At 40.3% G+C, this 17,718-nt stretch overlaps 2 protein-coding genes across 4 annotated transcripts; one reads left to right on the top strand and one right to left on the bottom strand.

Annotated features, from left to right (window-relative positions):
- The first annotated feature begins 462 nt into the window (after nt 1-462).
- LOC132983872 (NADH dehydrogenase [ubiquinone] flavoprotein 1, mitochondrial-like) lies at nt 463-4,330 on the top strand. The gene is made up of 10 exons (XM_061050401.1): nt 463-694; nt 1,825-1,907; nt 1,997-2,167; nt 2,293-2,476; nt 2,564-2,753; nt 2,871-3,083; nt 3,193-3,359; nt 3,445-3,526; nt 3,835-3,980; nt 4,099-4,330. Exons 1-10 carry the CDS (start codon nt 611-613, stop codon nt 4,192-4,194), a joined length of 1,416 nt encoding a protein of 471 aa, XP_060906384.1. The 5' UTR covers nt 463-610; the 3' UTR covers nt 4,195-4,330.
- A 114-nt stretch (nt 4,331-4,444) lies between these two features.
- Nucleotides 4,445-12,951, bottom strand: khdc4 (KH domain containing 4, pre-mRNA splicing factor). Of its 3 annotated transcripts, none has more exons than XM_061050399.1 (14): nt 12,861-12,951; nt 12,330-12,513; nt 11,469-11,597; nt 11,303-11,382; nt 11,144-11,196; nt 10,867-11,045; nt 9,904-10,115; nt 9,696-9,756; nt 8,848-8,908; nt 8,446-8,726; nt 7,348-7,491; nt 6,777-6,886; nt 6,217-6,302; nt 4,445-5,207 (listed from the first exon to the last, which is right to left on the bottom strand). In XM_061050399.1, the coding sequence occupies exons 1-14, from the start codon at nt 12,887-12,889 to the stop codon at nt 4,975-4,977; spliced, it is 1,842 nt and encodes a 613-aa protein (XP_060906382.1). In that variant the 5' UTR covers nt 12,890-12,951; the 3' UTR covers nt 4,445-4,974. The 3 variants fall into 3 exon arrangements, 2 of the variants coding, with proteins under 2 accessions (XP_060906382.1, XP_060906383.1); XR_009674885.1 differs by having other exon boundaries at nt 5,145-5,207; nt 6,777-6,858; XM_061050400.1 differs by lacking the exon at nt 4,445-5,207 and having other exon boundaries at nt 6,160-6,302; nt 6,777-6,858.
- Nucleotides 12,952-17,718: the final 4,767 nt, after the last annotated feature.

Raw genomic sequence — 17,718 nt, 5'->3', positions numbered from 1 at the left:
ATTTCTTACTTTTCACTGGCTAAGCTAAGATCGGGCAGTAACATATAACTAATATAACTATGGTCAATAACCTTTGGATTTACACTGTTCATTGTATTTTTAGTCGCTGACCAATAACTTTTCAGATTTAAGCAGTAGCCTATAGGCTAGTTGCTGTGCTTTTCTATAACTTCAGTATGTCTCCATAAAGGCTTTTCGTCAAACTAAGCAAATGCAATACAGGCTAACCCTAAAGCTTGTATTGCCTTTTTTTATTTTATGTAAATTTTCTCAATAATAATGATAAAACCCACTTTAAATGATACATAAATTCCCTGTTAATTGTGCCCAGGATTCTACTAATTCACTGTGTAGATACAAATATATGATATGTAAAAGATATACCTACCTGTCCAACGTCGTGAAGCTAGGGCAGGATGTGACGTGGGTTTGTTAATCCTCTTAGTTTAATTAATCTGAACCTGCAGGCACACACTGCATCTCAGAGGTTTCAGAAACCGATCTTTGGTTAAAGCAGAAGTCCACCGGAGACTCGGAAGAAGCAACTTCGGAGTTTAAAATAGTTTGAATTGAGTTGGAGGTGTTTGTTTTCTCTACGGGCTCCAGCAGGATGCTGCCGCGGCGGATGATGTGGGGAGCTGTGGTGCGGCAGGTCACTCCGCGTCTGACCTACAGCACCGCAGCACAGCCGCAGGTAGGCCTTTCTAGTTTCAGTAAACTGCAAAACTCTGGTCTACATGATCGGTTCATGACAGATTACTTACAGAACCTTTCCTTTTTCCTTTTTTTTTTAAGGAACCACATTCACCAAACGAAACATGAATATAAGTTTTTAATAAGCTATTGTAAAAAATATATATTTTAAAAACAATTCATTTTTGGGCTTAGGTAGACTATTAAATATTGTTAAAATATAAATAAAACATTTCATTTAATGTGCTATAAAATGTATAACACCAATTGTTTGAATTAGAATAGAATAGATATTTATTGTCATCGCTATGAAAACAACGAAAGGCAGTTCTGCAGCTCTGTCAGTGGCTGCAGTACCAGTATGAGTTCCACAATATCACATAGGCAAAAAGTACTTTTATAACTGCTTTTACTGGTATTGTAGAAATTGAGCCCAGCATGAATTTTAACTCAGCAAATCAAATTTCTTGCACTCAGAACAAATGGTCTAACAATTTAAATTAACTAATTGACTTGTGTTTAGAACACTTTAAATGTTAAATTCCATCAATTGAAAAGAAAGGCAAAGTTTTGATCAATGAATAAAGATGAATGAATTTTTTATTGTCCTAAATGCATTTTAATTTGTAATATTATGTCAGCTATATTTATCAACAACAACTGATATGAATACAAGGAGTTTATGAATGGATGTGTTTGTTGCAAAAAGGTTTTTAAACTATTTCGATAAGAGATTAATCCTTCATTAAAACACTAAATGTTTTCGGATGTGAGGATTTGATCCTCTTCTTCAACATTAATAAAAGTAAAATGGTGGATTTGGCTTTTTGTTGATCATACAGAATGAAATATTTGAAGAAGCCATTATTGACTGAGAGAGTTAAACAGGAGCTTTTACTTTTTGGACATGTTAAAGATAAAACATTAAATTAAAACATTTTAAGGAAATCCAGCATATGACAAGTAAAAAAACAGTCACATGTTAAATCATTGGTTCCCAACCTGGGGTCCAGGCCCTCTAGGGGGGCTCAGCTTTTCTTGGATACAAGTGGGGAGGGGCTCCAAGGAAAAATGGTTGAGAACCCCTGTATTAAAAGTTGGTAATCTGTTTATCTTTCTCTCTGTTGGAAGGTAAAGCCAAAAAAGACCAAGTTTGGCCCCTTAAGTGACCAAGACCGGATATTCTCTAACTTATATGGCCGGCATGACTGGAGGTAAAGTGAAAAGCAGAAATGTTAACCTCTTTTGAAAGACTTTAAAGTCGTTATAAGGAAATCTCTTTCTTACTCTTTCTTTCTACCAGACTCAAGGGATCACTCAAACGAGGGGACTGGTATAAGACAAAGGAGATCATACTGAAGGGACAAGACTGGATCCTAAATGAGGTGAAGATCTCAGGGCTACGAGGTAGAGGAGGGGCGGGCTTTCCGACTGGCATGAAGTGGAGCTTCATGAACAAACCAAGCGGTGGCAGGTAGGAGCAAAAAAAAAACCCAAAAAAAACTACCAAGATCTGACCTATGAGTGGCACAGAAGGCAGGGCAACTGTCCACACTATTGACATACTGGTTGACGTATGAGTGCATTTCTGCGTCCCAGACCCAAGTACCTGGTGGTGAATGCAGATGAGGGCGAACCCGGAACATGTAAAGACCGTGAGATAATGCGTCACGACCCCCATAAGCTGATAGAAGGCTGTCTGCTCGCTGGGGCAGCTATGGGTGCTCGTGCTGCGTATATCTACATCAGAGGAGAGTTTTACAACGAGTCATCCAATTTACAGGTACACAAAGGCTTACACAAATGGTTTGACAATCCATATGTGCTGCCTATTGTATACTACGTGTTTCTGTTTCTACTCTTTAAACAGGTGGCTATTAATGAGGCCTACAAGGCCAAGCTGATAGGGAAGAACGCATGTGGGTCCGGGTACGACTTTGATGTGTTTGTGATGCGAGGAGCGGGAGCCTACATCTGTGGGGAGGAGACGGCCCTCATCGAGTCTCTGGAGGGAAAACAAGGGAAACCTCGGCTCAAGCCACCTTTCCCTGCAGATATAGGTGAGGTGAAAGCCCCTACATGCACTTCACTCGTGGTTCATTTTGGTTTAACAAACTGCAAAATAGTGTTTAAGTGAATATAAGGGGTTATCACTACTTTTCTCTACCTTCCTTTAGGCGTTTTCGGATGTCCAACGACCGTTTCCAATGTAGAGACGGTTGCCGTGGCACCTACAATCTGTCGTCGAGGCGGGGCTTGGTTTGCAAGCTTTGGGAGGGAGAGGAACTCTGGGACAAAGCTGTACAACATCTCCGGTCACGTGAACACACCGTGCACAGTGGAGGAAGAGATGTCCATTCCTCTGAGGGAGCTAATAGAGAGACATGCAGGTGTGTGTGTGTGAGTGTGTGACTTTACAGTCTGACTCTGTGTTGATGTTTCTTCACTGTTACGAGATGTCAATGACTTCCTCTCTCCCGTCTCATGTGATTGGTGCAGGAGGAGTGAGGGGTGGCTGGGACAATCTATTAGGAGTGATCCCAGGAGGGTCCTCCACTCCCATCATCCCCCGCCATGTGTGCGATGATGTGTTGATGGATTTCGATGACCTGGTCCGTGCTGAGACTGCATTAGGAACTGCTGCTATCATAGTAATGGATAAATCGGTAAAGAAAAAAACCTGTGCATATAAAACACATTGCAACTTAAGTGACAATCGGTCCAGAAAGATTGTATTCATGTTATCTACAGACTGATGTGATCAGAGCCATTGCACGTTTGGTGGAGTTCTACAAACATGAGAGCTGTGGTCAGTGCACCCCCTGCAGAGAGGGTAAGGAACTGCATAATGGATTTGACACCTGAACTAGGAAGTTATTTATTCCCCCACTTTGTCAGTGTCCCTTTCTATCTTCAGTGGGATAGCAAAGTTGAAATTAAAGTTCCTGTACACCAATGTAAAGCTCAGTTTAAGAAACTTCTGTATTGTAACATTTAAATGGGTCTTAAGGGTCAACATTTTGACTACTTTCAAGGGTATTTTAGAGAAGAAAACCTTTATTTAGGTTGGGCTCCTAGTTTAAGAGAGTCAGTTGAGTGTGTGTTTTATTCACCTTTCTCTCCCTGGGTCCTCTGCCTCAGGAGTTGACTGGATGGATAACATGATGTGGAGGTTTGTTCGGGGAGAAGCAGCAGTTTCAGAGATCAATATGATCTGGGAGCTCAGCAAGCAGATAGAAGGACACACCATCTGTGCACTGGGGGACGGAGCTGCCTGGCCTGTGCAGGTGACAAAATCTCTTGATTTTTTTGTTGTGGTTAACAGTCCGACAGAGGATGGTCTTTGTAAAGTTGTCTTTTTTTTCAATTACAGTAGTTTCTTTACTTTTCTTTTTTCATGTACAGGGACTGATCCGTCATTTTCGGCCAGTCATGGAGAGACGCATTGCACAGTATAACCAGAAAAACCCTCAGAGAGAGCCAGACATCGAGATGATATGAAACTCTACAGACGTCCTTTTTGACACTACCAAAAATATTATCATCATCATTTTATGCTGCTGTGAGATGATTTGTTCCTAACAAGTTTTTGTTCCAAACAGTTTACACTACATGTGGTGCTGCCTGGAAGCAGCCTGTTGACAGCTACCTGGCAGAGCCGACAGACTGGATGTGTTATAATTATTCCTTTGCTAAATGTGGCAGAAAAGTCTGTAAGAGAATGCATGTAACACAGAAACAAACGATCAAACAAGGCAATAAATTAAGTTTATTTATTTCATAAAAGAATGAAATAAGTTTCATTTGTTTACTACACGCAAGTCAATTTCATCTGTACAAAAAGATTGGAATAGAAAAGGATGGTGCCACAGACCGGTGCAGGGAGGGAGTGATGAATTAGGACTTTGGATCAAATGAAAAGTGATAGTGATGTTTGACACCATGGCCTTATGTTAATATTTTCTACTAAGACGTTAAGCCCTTTGCAGGCCTTGAGTTTTTAAATATTTTCAAAATAAAACTGGTGGCAGAAATCGCCCTTTAAACAACCACACAATAGTTTGTGGCATCAGTCCTTCAAATGTTCAGCTTTAAACTATAATGTGAGCATCAAAATGCAAAAGAAACAGGAGTCTACCAAATCATTCATATGTGCATATGGACCCAAGCTCCTAAATAAAGAGTCCTTCATGAGATGAACATGTGATGGAAAGACCGGCTCAGTTTGGGTGAACATCCTGTGAGACTCGCAACAAAGCACTCAGGGAGACGTTTCCTGTTTTAGGGTGCCATCCAGAAAGGCATAGACTGCGGCTGTGTTTGTGTTTTAGCACGAGGGGGAGGTTGAGGAGGGCAGCGATAGCCCTGTGTCCAGCCTGAGGAGGTGGAGGTAGGGGGAGCTGTCCCAGGGTTACCTGGCCCTGAGGCTTTGGAGGTCGAGTGTTCTTCCTCTTCGTCTGAAGAGTCGCCTGTGTATGCCACCAAACCAGTTTTCAATCTCTTCGCTGTAGGCTCTGAAAGAAGAAGAGGGGGAAACACGCGGAGGAGAGGAACAGGAGGCACATTTTGGGGAGGGAGAGAAATATGGGAGAGAAACAACATGCGGACAAAAAACAGCAGCAGCATGTTCCATATGAGACAGGTAAAAGATAATGATTCAAAACACATTCAGGGAGAAACAAATAGTTAATATATTTAAATTATAGTTTGTCAGCAGTGTAGAGGAGGGGGGCGGCCATTGGAAAGCAGCCATTGGTTGGTGGGGAGCGACAGTTTCGAGGCCGTCCAAACAAGCGGCAGGACAGCATCATAGGAGAAGTCGTGCCCCACCCCCAATCAGAATCCAGCATCACCCCCAGAGATACATGGAAGAAAAGAAAAACACAGAGAAAAAAAAACACAAAAACAGGAGAGATTCTCATTAGTGAGGAAAGAAAACAAACCATAGACAAGCCAGACTGATGATGTCATCAGTACGGCACGGTAAGGTGGACTCTGTTATTAAGACTACTTTACAAAACAACTGATGAAAAATGTTTCAGTCATAGCTCAGACTCTATGTCTGAGGATTTCTAGTTAAAACAGCAGATGAGAAGCATACGAGCCATTTTCAGGCTAAGTGTAAAGGCGCACTCACACTAGGCCCAGGACTGAACTGGACTTTGGGGGTCAAAAGTGTTTGGGCACAGAACGGATTGCCTAGTGTGAGTGCGCCATAAATGTGTTTAATGGTATAATCCGCCGGGCTTCTTTATTTAAATCCTTAGAAATAAAAGCTTCTTTGTCTAATGTGTCATGATATGTATGCTGGGGATTTACATGAAACCTTTTCAGTAATCTCAAGTAAGAACACTGTAATTAGACACAGCCTAGTGGCCCGGGAGAGGATTGACATTTTGCTCTTTTCAGCTCCACATTAAGGTGGTGAGCATATCCAGATTTAAAAAGGTGCACGATCCACAGGCACGAACAAGTGGATTTGGATTTGAGCAGGTATTGTCAACCCACGGGATAATGCCTTACCCACGGGGCCAGGCGGTGCCCTTCTCTCCTCCATCTTGGGTCTCACTCCATTCACAGGCAATGTAGGTGGAGGCATTAGCTGCCTACTGTGGAACACACAGAGAGCTCATTTTAGTTAACTATGTCTACTGCCTTTTTGAAACTATCAACTCTTAATAAACCAAAAGTAGAGCTGCAGCAATAAATCATTTCATTGACATTTATTAAATTAATCACAAACTATTTTTATAATCAATTAGTTGATTGATTTGAGGACAAAGAAGAAAATGGAAAAGACAAAAGAAATGAAAATCTAAATTCTCTGATTCTTGCTTCTTAAATATAATATTTCAAGGATTTTGGATTAGATGAGAGTTTATTTAGTATCTTTAGGTTTAACTTGAGCTTTTGGAAACAGTGATGGCCATTTCTTCTCAATATTTGGACACTTGTTAGACCCAGAGAGAAAAAGATAACATCTTAAACGACTAAAAAAAATGATTCTTATTCAAATTAAAAATATTGTAAGTAGCAACCTTATTACAAATTAAACACATTTTAAAAAAAAAACCTTTGTGTACCTGTCCCTCTCACACGGTGAGCCGGAGGAACTCTGTGGTGGGGGTCCTGCAGTCTCCGGGCTGCCCACTGGGAAGCCTGCACCTAAATTAGTCATATGAATGGGTCCATGCTATGAGCAGAAAGACACACAGGCGCGATTAGCAGACATCCTCTACTAAACCCTGTCCTGACACTAAGTTTTTAAAATATATAGTGAAAGCTTACCACAGGTCTGATTAAACTGTCCCCCCAGCAACTATATAGAATAGAGCAATATATAGGTAGAGCAGTACAACTGAAAATGTGGGGTTTAGTTACCCTTTAAAGCTTATCAGTACTTATCATTTTACTCATAAAAGAACAGAGGTAAACTGTAAGTGAACAAAAGGCAACAGCAGACGATCCCCTCTCGACCCGTGTATGTTTACCTCAAGGAGAGCTATATTGGTACCAAATTATCACAAAGAGTGTTGTGACAGAGCAGATTGAGACTGAGAATGCATACAACAAGAACTTTCAAAAAGTGTTAACAGGGCTACAAGTTGACCAAGACTGAGTGGAGGCAGTAAAGGTGGAGGAACTTTTCCACACCTGGTATCCGAGCAGGCCGCTGTTCCTCTCATCTGGGACCTCCTCTGTGAAGCGTCTTTTCTGTGGTGGGTTTCCTGGGGCGACTGGAGGTGGAGCCTTGGGCAGCGCTGCAGCTGATGGAGGAAAAGGTACGGGAGGAAGAGTCTGCAGAGAAGGAGAAAAAGATGATATTATTGCCTTTGACAAGTAGTTCAAACATTGTCTACGTAATTTGTTTTTATATTTAGAGTTATGATTTAGACTGTATGTAAGTAGATTTGAACCCATGGGGTCTCTCTATCAGAACAATTACAAAGAAGTGTTTTAATGAGGTTGTGGACTAGTGTGGGATTATGGGAGTTGCCTTTTTCGCTAGACAACAACCAGATAGAAATTAATTTGAACTAACTCAGAGAGAAATAATTTGTACTGATGAGTTAAAGTGAGAAAGCTCCAGTCACATCTAGGGCTGTCGCAGTGAAGGAATATCCATTGTGGTGATCCAGGGTGGCTAAATAGAACAGGTAGGCTGTATTGTCAGACCACCGCTTTGTAATTTATTTAGCTAATTTGTTTGTGAATCAGGGGTCGGCTACTGGCCTGCCAGCGATAATATCTGGCCCGAAGATTATTTTGATAGTGACTTTTACTTGTTTGATTATTTTCTGAACAACAACAACAACAACAACAACGACAACAACACAGAAATAATCAAAGTCACCATCAAAATAAACTTGGGGGCCAGATACTCCTTGCGAGCTGAGAGCTCAAATCAGATGTGTTTCCTTGTTTCATAGGGATAAGTCACATTTGGTTTAGCTTTTCGGCTATGGCGGTTGATTCCGTTCTCTGCGGCTTGTTTAGAACGGGGTAATTCATTTCAGCTGTTACCATGACAGCCTTAGTTACATCATTCTTAGTCACATTCATTCAAGTCATGTTTTTGAATGCTAATGAAATAGCCACAAGTAACACTACAGATAAATCTAACAGTAAACAAACACTTTAATACATTTAAATACAGAAATGCTAAATTCTTAACTTTGAAGTGTAAGGCAGACACCGATATCATTTACCCCATTAGCTCTAATCCAAAGTGATTTGGGGTCTCAATCCTACCTGTGGCAAAGGTCCTGAAGCAGCAGCCGGTACAGGGGCCAGAGCTGGAGCTGGAACTGGGCTGGGAGCCGGAGCAGTAGACGGGACAGGAGGGAGGGGGTACTGAGGAGGAACACATGCAGGTGCTGTGGGAGGTAATGGTGGTGGGACAATGTAAGGAGGAGGAACGGGTTGTGGCTGAGGTGGAGGAACAGGCATGGGATAGCCGGGCTGGAATCCAGCAGGGGGGTAGTAAGGAGGCTGTGGGGGCATCCCATTCACCACTGGAGGCAGTGCAAAGCCTGCAGGAGGAAGAGGACAGGAAAAGTCTGACTCTCCCAATATTACAAGCATCTCAGACTGAAGATATTATATCTGAGGTTGTTTAGTGTGAACCACAGGAGAGACCCTGATATGTGGTACCTTGTTGTGATGGCATCATCGAGCTCATCTGATTTAGAAATCGAGAATACTCCGCATGGACCTGGTGACGGAGAAACATAGAAGCACAAAGTCGGTGGTTAAAGGAACTCAAACATGACAATTTACAAGCAAAACAAACACAAATTTAACATTTGACTGGATTATGGAAGAAAATATTGTTTGAACCTACAGTATAAAAATAAAAGCTGTTTAGTTCTAGTCAAATAGCTAAATACAATTCATCAATACCTACTAACTGAAAACATACTCTTTTTGAGCTTCTACATTTTGGAAGTATTTTTTGGCAAAAGGTAAAAATTACCACTCAAACTTGTGGTTCAATCCAAAAAGAATGTAATTGATTGTAAACAACACAATAATCAATATCCCTCCCTGTGCAAAACAAAGTTTGATCTCAATAGAAAATCTATAAAAGCCTGGATCAAAAACACCCTTCATACTTGAGGAAGTACATCCTTTCTGATTTTTTTACAGACTGCCTGTGATTGCAGATCACAAGAGTTATATTTCATCAAGAGTTGCACATTTTAAAAACATAATTTGGCCATTAGGGGCATTCTTGATTAGTCAGTCAGTGATACATTATTTATAACAGGAACATTTTCTTTCACAAGTGTGGGTGTTTTCCCAAGAAACAGTGGAAGTGTTCAAGCTTTTCTTCCAACCCATTACATTGGCAGTAAAAGATAAAACATTCCAGCTACCATAATGTAAATCATTTGTGAAAGTAAAGCTTGAATTAGAGTCCTATTAAAGTTGGAATGGAAAAGCAAAAACCTTGACAAAGTCTTCTGGTTAACCGTTTCATAATACAGGATATTACTCACTGTCTGTAGAAGGTTCTCACACAAAGTTTTTGCTGCTGCGAGTCCTTCTGGTTTAGGATGGCTGGAGAGAGAATAGACTCCATTTAGTTCTAGTCCTCCAACAATGTAGCAATATAAACCTCAACGGCTAAGATCGTATTGCTTCACACTCATCAATGATCAGTAAAGGTTCTTAATCTTCCTTCATTCACAGCACACCCACACTCACCTGATGTAGATGTACATGGGTTCAAATGCCTCTCGCCCTGAGGCGGGCTCTAAACAGCCCGATCCTTTCCCTCTGAGGAAGACTTTCGCCCCCGTCTCAGCCTGGATGTGCTGCAGGTACGAACAGCCGGGACCCTCCACCCGCTCTTTGACCACAAACCCCGGGATTACGTGCTCCAGACCAACAAATACTTTATCTTGCACATAGTGCATCTGAGAAAGGGACAACAGCATAAAAGCATGAATACTAACTAAATATACTTCTGAAGACAGTAACCCACAAGTCTATCACAGAATCGTTTTTACTATCAGAGGGAAATTACTGGATGGGCCTTTTAGCAAACTGTGTTCATTTACCATAAATATTGCTATCAGAGATCACATTTTCTTAATCCTGATGAGTTCAGTGAATCCAAGACAGCTTAGTTTATATCATTCAAATCTGACTTCTGTCTTTCACTGCAGCAAAACTTAAAGATGTCTAGTCTCTGTCTGAGCTTGAATAAACACCTCAACATACACCAGACAACCTCCTTCAAACGGTGCTATAGGATAGATTCTAGGGCCGCACCAATATGGGATTTTTTGGGGCTAATACCGGTATTAATATTGGGGAGAAAATGTTTAATAACCATATTTCGGCTGATCATTTTCTTAGATCTATCTTCAATCTGTAGAGATAGATAGATCTATACAACTGGAAAGTAATAGCGCATGTATGTGCATCACAGCCTCACACTAATGAGAGTGATAATGCTTGTTGTAATCCATAAAGCACACTCTGCTGGTGACAGACATCTGTTGAAAAACATCAAAATGCAAAACAATGGTAAAAATTGGAAAGGGTTTGGAAACACGAAGGAGTTTGAAGCTTTTCTCTGTCAAATTGTTTTGGGTTTTTTGACATTTTAAAAGAAGTATCATCTAAAATTATGAGACATAGTAAACAAAAGGGAAGCCTTACCCCGGACTGAAAGTGTGGTTTGTGGTGGGTGATGGGGGGCAGCGAGGGAGGAGTTTGGTTGTGCTGCTGGTAAACTGTGACTGGAGCAGAGCTCTGGGAAAAGGTTGATGAAGATGATGAAGCAGTTGCAGCCTTCACTACACCATTGGTGATGATCTCCTTGATTCTATTAACTGCCCCTTAAGAAGGACAGAAATAAAAAAAAGTCAGTTTAATGATATAATGTATAAAGCAATCCTTTATAACTGAATGAAGATAAGTCTGTCAAAGAACTGACTGTCTACGAGGTCTCTAGTCTGTCCTTGGACGTGCAGATACAGCGGTCGATCCCTGCATGGAAAAAGCATAAAGTTTGTGTTGACATAAAATAGCTAATCATCAATTTCAATAGTGTTTCCATGATGAGTTATAGAAAATGAGAGCTATGAAAAGTCACCCTGGTAGAGCTTTGTTCTTCTCCTCTGCTGCCATGTAACGGCCTCTGGTTGAAACTGCAGCACCGCTCACTTTGCTGATCTGCGGACGTAAGTGTGCATTTAAAAAAAACTTTATAAAGTAATAACCTTAACTCTGTGAAGCGTCAAGTCAACATTGCTACTGACCTCATCCTGTGTTTGTCCACGTGTCAGGAGGTTCCTACAGGTGATCGGGACGTCATTGATCTCAACTTCGGCTACAACCAGGTCATCTTTGGCCTTTGTTGGCATTGGAGGCTTAGCAACACCTACAAACTGAGAGAGAGAGAGAGAGAGAGAGAGAGAGAGAGAGAGAGAGAGAGAGAGAGAGAGAGAGAGACACAGAATGAATGTGGGCCATCGATGCTTAACTGGGACAAGAGCCAAAATTAGCGTTTAGTTTTTAACTCAAAGCTAAAGTTGTGCTGTTTAAGAAAAAGGTTCCTTAAGATAAGTGACAGGGGTGTTAATCTTAAGCGATATGGCAAAAATTGAGTGTGTAACACCTTTATAATGAGCACAATTCTCAGGGAACACCACATTTTGGAAAATGCATCAATATGACTGCATAAAAAAAATGTCAGCTACTAATTTACTAAATTGTAATGCAAGCAGAAATGATCATGCAATTTGATACATTTTAATCGGGACAAATGAGCGCACTGCTTTCTATAACTGCAGGCATCTTGTGAGAAACATAGTCCTGCTTTAGTTTTCATCATAATGCTGTAATAGAGCTTTGATCAAAGACTAATTCTAATGCACTCATAATATCATAAGGTAGGGGGTACGTAACTTAGACACAATCTTTTTTTATCATCAATCAAGGGCTTTCATAAAGAAGCCCATGAAAGCATGAGTGCATGCTGGCCTAGTAAAACCAGAGACGTAAAAGGAGGACTATCATGGAATTAAAAGTACAGTCTCTTCTGGTTGGCACATTTACACCAGCGGACTGCGTCGTTAAGGATCCCTTCATTGCAGACTAACCGGATATATGATGCTTACTTTATCCGGTGGTCCAGGGGTGCCTATCTGGGAGGGTTTTAGTTTGCCCTTTGCAACCAACATTGCATTTATCTTGGCGGCCACAGCAGCTGCAGCATCCAGAGCCCCGGTGGGTGCAGCTTCAGCCTCCCCCATCCCACCGGAGCCTGAGCCGGGCCCCGGCTGATCCCATTTGCTGCGGCGGCTGGGAGGACAAGAAAAACATGAACACAATGAACAGTCATTTGATCTTATTTATAAAGAGTAAACCAGTCTAAAACTGTCTGAGTTATCCAAACCCCAGTGTAATTGACACTCTTTAGAGGTAATATATTTGTAGTCGTTTCCATATTGTAGCTCACATTTAGATGGTATATTAAAAAAACCACATATAATCGCAGAGTAATCAACACAAGTCAGGAGCACGACAACAACCTCCATGATTACATAAACTGGCTGTAGTTAGTTAGCAAGCCGGCTAGTTGAAGGCACATTAATGGCGGGTCAAATACAACAGAAATACAATAAATAACCCCATTTTCAGGCGCTTACCCGCCGTTTTGAGTTCCACAAAATGACATCAATATCCTGTCAAACGAATTTGACCCTTCAATGCAAAAATAGATGCGAAAATCTCCCTTAGCTTCGCACAGTCTATTCTGTGTTATGTTGCTAGCCTCTGTGTGTTTCGAGTGTTTCCGTCTCCGGTGACTGGCGTCGTTTCGCTGTGAATACCACAAGAGGGCGCCAAGATACCAGCTCACACTTCATCTGAACATTAAAGGTTTGATGCTGGTACCACACCTGTCCTAGTCTAGGAACTCACCAGCCCTTGGTGAATTTCTTCAGAGTTAGCTGCTGCTTCATTACCAAACCAGGACATTCAGTCAAGGTAGGTGGAAGCATTTCATCCCCTCACTTTAATGTCTATAGAAAGCTTTTCATGTAGCTCTTATTACGTTTGATGTGATACCTGAAGATTTTAACACGTGGTCCACATCTTTTAATCACTATTTGCTTTTATACAAACGCAAGACAGCACTGAGCTACATTGACATTTTAAATTGTTTATTTGATTGAAATTTGACTCAATACTTGCTTTTGCAACTAAACAAATTTTTTACACCATGGTTTGCTTATGATGTCTGTCTGAACATTAGGATGATGGATGTATTACTGACATAATAAGCAAATCAGCTAGTTTGTATCAACACAATGAAGTCATTCAATCTGAAAAAGGTCCTTTGTATGGACATACAATAACAAATTCCTTTCCTCAAGATAGCCTAAGTGTTTTTTTCTGCAAAACTCAAAACATTTGATGTTGTTGGTTTGAAATGTCTCTTGGAAAGATCTGCTTGTCTTTTTTGTTACAATGTTACAATTTACTTAGCAGACGCTTTTATCCAAAGCGACTTACATCATAGAGTAGGTACAACGCTAATCCATTCATACACCACTACAGTAGCTGCGGGAGCAATGCAGGATTAGGTGTCTTGCCCAAGGACACATCGGACATGTTGCTCAGGTGGGGATTGAACCCTCAACCTTTCGACGACTTTCCTTTTTTAAAGTTACAATGAATCTATCAAACATGAAAGGAAGTTGTTAGAGCTGCAGGCTGACATGTTTCTTTGTGATCACAGCCACTCCTGTTTGGCCCTAAAGGCTTTGTTTTTTGTGGAGGATGAGACCAACATGCAGCATCATGTACACACACAGGCCACAGCATCATGCCGATACAGGCTGTTCTGATGTCCTGGTTTATTCAGAGTCTCTCTGTCTGGTACAGGTGTTCAGTTACTGACCACCCAGGAGCTCTGAGACATGTCCAGGAGGTGATGGTTACTGTGGAAGGTGAGAACGCTGTGTGGGGGCGACACGGATCAATAGATTGAACAACAAGCAGCCCTAGTTGAATTGCTTTTGGTCTGTGTTGTGGGGTGTTGAAAAGTTCTACCAAAGTGGCTTTGTTGAGCTTGAGCATGATCCACGTCGTCTGTCATGTGCATGTAAGAGAAAGTGCCTCACCAAGAAAGGCTCGGTATTCGATTTCAATCACAACACTGCTCATGCTCATGCTTATCCAAAGGACTAACAGGTTTTATACAACCGAGTTAAAGCCAACATTATTATTTTTTGTCATTTAAAAGCAACCTGACTGTTACTGTTTGGATCACAGTGATGTTTTTTGTTCTTTTAAAGTAGTTGACTTAATAAATTTGAATTCGAACTACGTTTCACAGTATAGAGTCAGAAAATTAAAGAAGTTATCGAGTCTAATTTCTCAAACATATTTTTGTAATTTGACATATTTCACCTTTTGACTTGAACAGTCAACAGTGACTTGACAATAAAAAGAACCCTTCGTATTTCCAATTTGAATGAAACTATTCTTTTCTTTTTGAATAAAGTTTACGTTTAAAGTTCATGATTATACACCTGTCACTAAGAGTTCATGGTGCACAAGAACTGGAAGAAGATCATATCCAATCTTCATCTTAAAATGTATGAAACATTTTACGCGTGAGACATTTTTATTACGGGTTATATAATTTTTTAAATGAAAAGTATATTTTAAAGTACAGTAAATTTTCTGAGTAAATAGCCTGGTATTTATCATGACATTCAAGTTATTTGTTCTTTATTGGCTGAGCAGAAGTTGTTGTGCAGTGTTGAGCCCTTGAGTCATGGTGGGTGGTGTCCTTCCCTCGGGGGAATCTGCTACTGTGGGTCAGTTACTGAGTCACCCGAGCCGGAAGTTCAGTCGGGGCAAGGACAGGCTAGAAGAAGAACACTTTAAAGCTGTTACGTTGCTGATCAACACAGTTTATTTCATGGAGCTCATTGTTTTGTGGTGTTGCCTAATTTTTTAACTTCAAAACGATAAAAATCCAATAATATCAATATACCTATTTCAATTCCACAGCAACAAAAATACAATAGGTACCTAATATTGGGTAATTTCTTTTGTTTTTAATTACCAAAAATTGCAGGCACACTCCTTCACTGTGACTGCCCAAGATGCACATTCGTTCCCAACATATTTAAACAATTCAGCCATTACTTGACAACTTTGGGTTAAAATATGTTTGAAGATCAGTCGTTTTTTAAAGCCTTGGTACTTTTCGATACCATCGATCATTAAAATAACAGAGATTGTAATGTTTTAAAAACAGGTGGTATTGAAAAGTAGTCAAGTCACTTATAAAGCACATTTAAAAACAACAGGAGTTGAACCTAAGTGCTTCACAGTAGACATTGTATAAGATACTATAATTAAAGAACAATGTATACGGATGAGATTTCAAATGAGGGATACAAGTTTGAGATTAGGAGAAGCTGGTTAAAACAAAGCTGATTAAAATAAATCAAAGACAGAAACAATAAAATACAAGCAAATGAATAGTGGAGCATTCATTAAACCCATAAGACAACCTCAGCCTCAAGTAAAAGCACGGCGAAAAAGTCTTGAAGTTATAGATAAAATTGATTTTAAAAGCTGCTCTTAGATCGAGCAGGACAAGAATAGCTCAAGAACCGGAGTCGACGGACATACTGTAGATGTTATTGTAAACTTTGAGCAGGGTGGATTCTGTACTGTTAAGAGTTCTAAATCCAGGATATAGATCTAAATCCTGTATATCCTGGATATTGTAGTGTAAAGGTAGACCAAGATCTCAAAGGGGAAAACAACTTATCCAATATATTATCAACAAAAGGTAATTAAGAGATGGCCTATAGATGTTGTGGTCACTGAGGTGGAGCTGGGTTTTCTTGAGTAATGGATTGACAATTGTGTGCTTGAAAGAAGAAGAGACAATGCCATTTGTTAAAGAGTAATTGATAATTGTTAAAATGATGTTGGATAGTAAGGAAAACGTCAGAGGGGCAACAGGGTTCATGACTGAAACCACCTCGGACAGTTCAGAGGACGACACAGGTTGAAACTGCTGGAAGTGACTGATGGGACGGTGTTTTTACTGAAAAAAATGAGTCTGATAGTGGGATGAGGGATCTTATTTTCTCTGTTTTATTGATGAAGAAGTTTAAAATTCCTCACAAATTTCATTAGATGGAGCAGGATCTGTAATGGCATATATGGAGTTTTATTGAACTGTGGTCGTGGTTGTTAAAGAAGTTTACATAGAACTGTATCTTAGCAGACTTCACAGTGCATTGACTGAGCTCTCTCTGAAAACGTTATAAAATAACTAAGTTTGTCTTGCTTCCATTTGTGCTCCGCTCTTCTGTAAGGGTGTCATTTAGCCAAGGGGATCTGTCAGTGCTTGCCCTGGGTCTTTTCAGTATCAAAGTATCGAGCATAATCCTAAGGTTATGGACCAACGTCTGCCTTCTGCCAACCGGGCCTGAACAATATGTAGATATTCAACTATCGTAATAAATGAAGATAGGCATCAGTTTTATGGGCGGCCGCTTCACTATGTGAGGCAATATGACACTATGACAACACATGTTAGGAAGGGTTGTGTGTTGTTTGCTATAGTGCTACTCATTCATTGATTTGAATGAAGTAATCAAATAAAAAGGAAAGACAGGTTCAGTCTTCTGTTTCACCTGTAGGGGGCACTCTAACTCTTACTGTGACATTAACACCATCCTGTTAACTCCTCACTCTTCACTCTCAGATAGAGAAGTGATGCTCTATTATTTCCCTGCCAGACCAAACCACCTTCAGGTTCTAAACATTGAAATATATATGTATATATATATATATATATATATATATATTAATGGCTGTCATTCTTAGTTTGAAGTGCACCTTTGGCAGCGCATGCAGGTAGACGTTTTGGAAGAATCAACACATTTCATATAGTATTCATATACATCAAAATTGCACAGAAAATGATTTATGTAATCATTTATGTGATATAATTCTTACAAATAATTCCTATTATGTATGTTTCCTAATGTCCAAGGTGATGTATTCAAATGTCTTGCCTTGTGGGACGTGTAATCCATAGCGCAAAAAATGTCACCTTTGGGTTGCAAAAGACCAAAAACAAATGCAAATCTTTCAATTTGAAGAGCTGAGCTGGTATTTTTGCCTAAAATTAATGCAAAAAATATTTTTTTATGGCGAATTGTGTTGAGCAGCAATCGGCTCTGATACATATGCTACATAGGCTAGACCTTTACTCTAATATGTGTCATTGAAATTCATAATGTCCTTCCTCAGACATAACAAACCATGCGGGTACAGATGAGTGAAGCGTCAATAGGTCAGAGGTCAGGGGGCTTAGACGCCTGAGTTGACAGAGATGACTGCTTACGGGCAGCATGCCAGGAGGAGGAGAGGGAGGAGTAGGAGAACATAAAAACAGTGAAACCCAGGGAGGAGACGCAAAGCAGTGAGAGGGGCAGGTGCTCCATATTTACTGTCATTCCT

This window comes from Labrus mixtus, chromosome 11 (assembly GCF_963584025.1).
Source record: "Labrus mixtus chromosome 11, fLabMix1.1, whole genome shotgun sequence".
NCBI classification, from domain to species: Eukaryota; Metazoa; Chordata; class Actinopteri; order Labriformes; family Labridae; genus Labrus; species Labrus mixtus.
The sequence above is the reverse complement of the archived record's forward strand: the minus strand, read 5'-3'. Positions and strand labels throughout refer to the sequence as shown.

What these genes read in the sequence shown, in the direction of transcription:
- LOC132983872 (XM_061050401.1), top strand. Translation starts at nt 611, where the DNA reads ATGCTGCCGCGGCGGATGATGTGGGGAGCTGTGGTGCGGCAGGTCACT. An exon ending in AACAAACCAAGCGGTGGCAG is followed by an intron (nt 2,168 to 2,292) that starts GTAGGAGCAAAA and finishes TCTGCGTCCCAG; the next exon opens with ACCCAAGTACCTGGTGGTGA. An exon ending in ACGAGTCATCCAATTTACAG is followed by an intron (nt 2,477 to 2,563) that starts GTACACAAAGGC and finishes CTCTTTAAACAG; the next exon opens with GTGGCTATTAATGAGGCCTA.
- khdc4 (XM_061050399.1), bottom strand. Translation starts at nt 12,889, where the DNA reads ATGTCATTTTGTGGAACTCAAAACGGCGG. An exon ending in GTGGACAAACACAGGATGAG is followed by an intron (nt 11,383 to 11,468) that starts GTCAGTAGCAAT and finishes TTACGTCCGCAG; the next exon opens with ATCAGCAAAGTGAGCGGTGC. An exon ending in GTGAGAACCTTCTACAGACA is followed by an intron (nt 8,909 to 9,695) that starts GTGAGTAATATC and finishes CTCCGTCACCAG; the next exon opens with GTCCATGCGGAGTATTCTCG.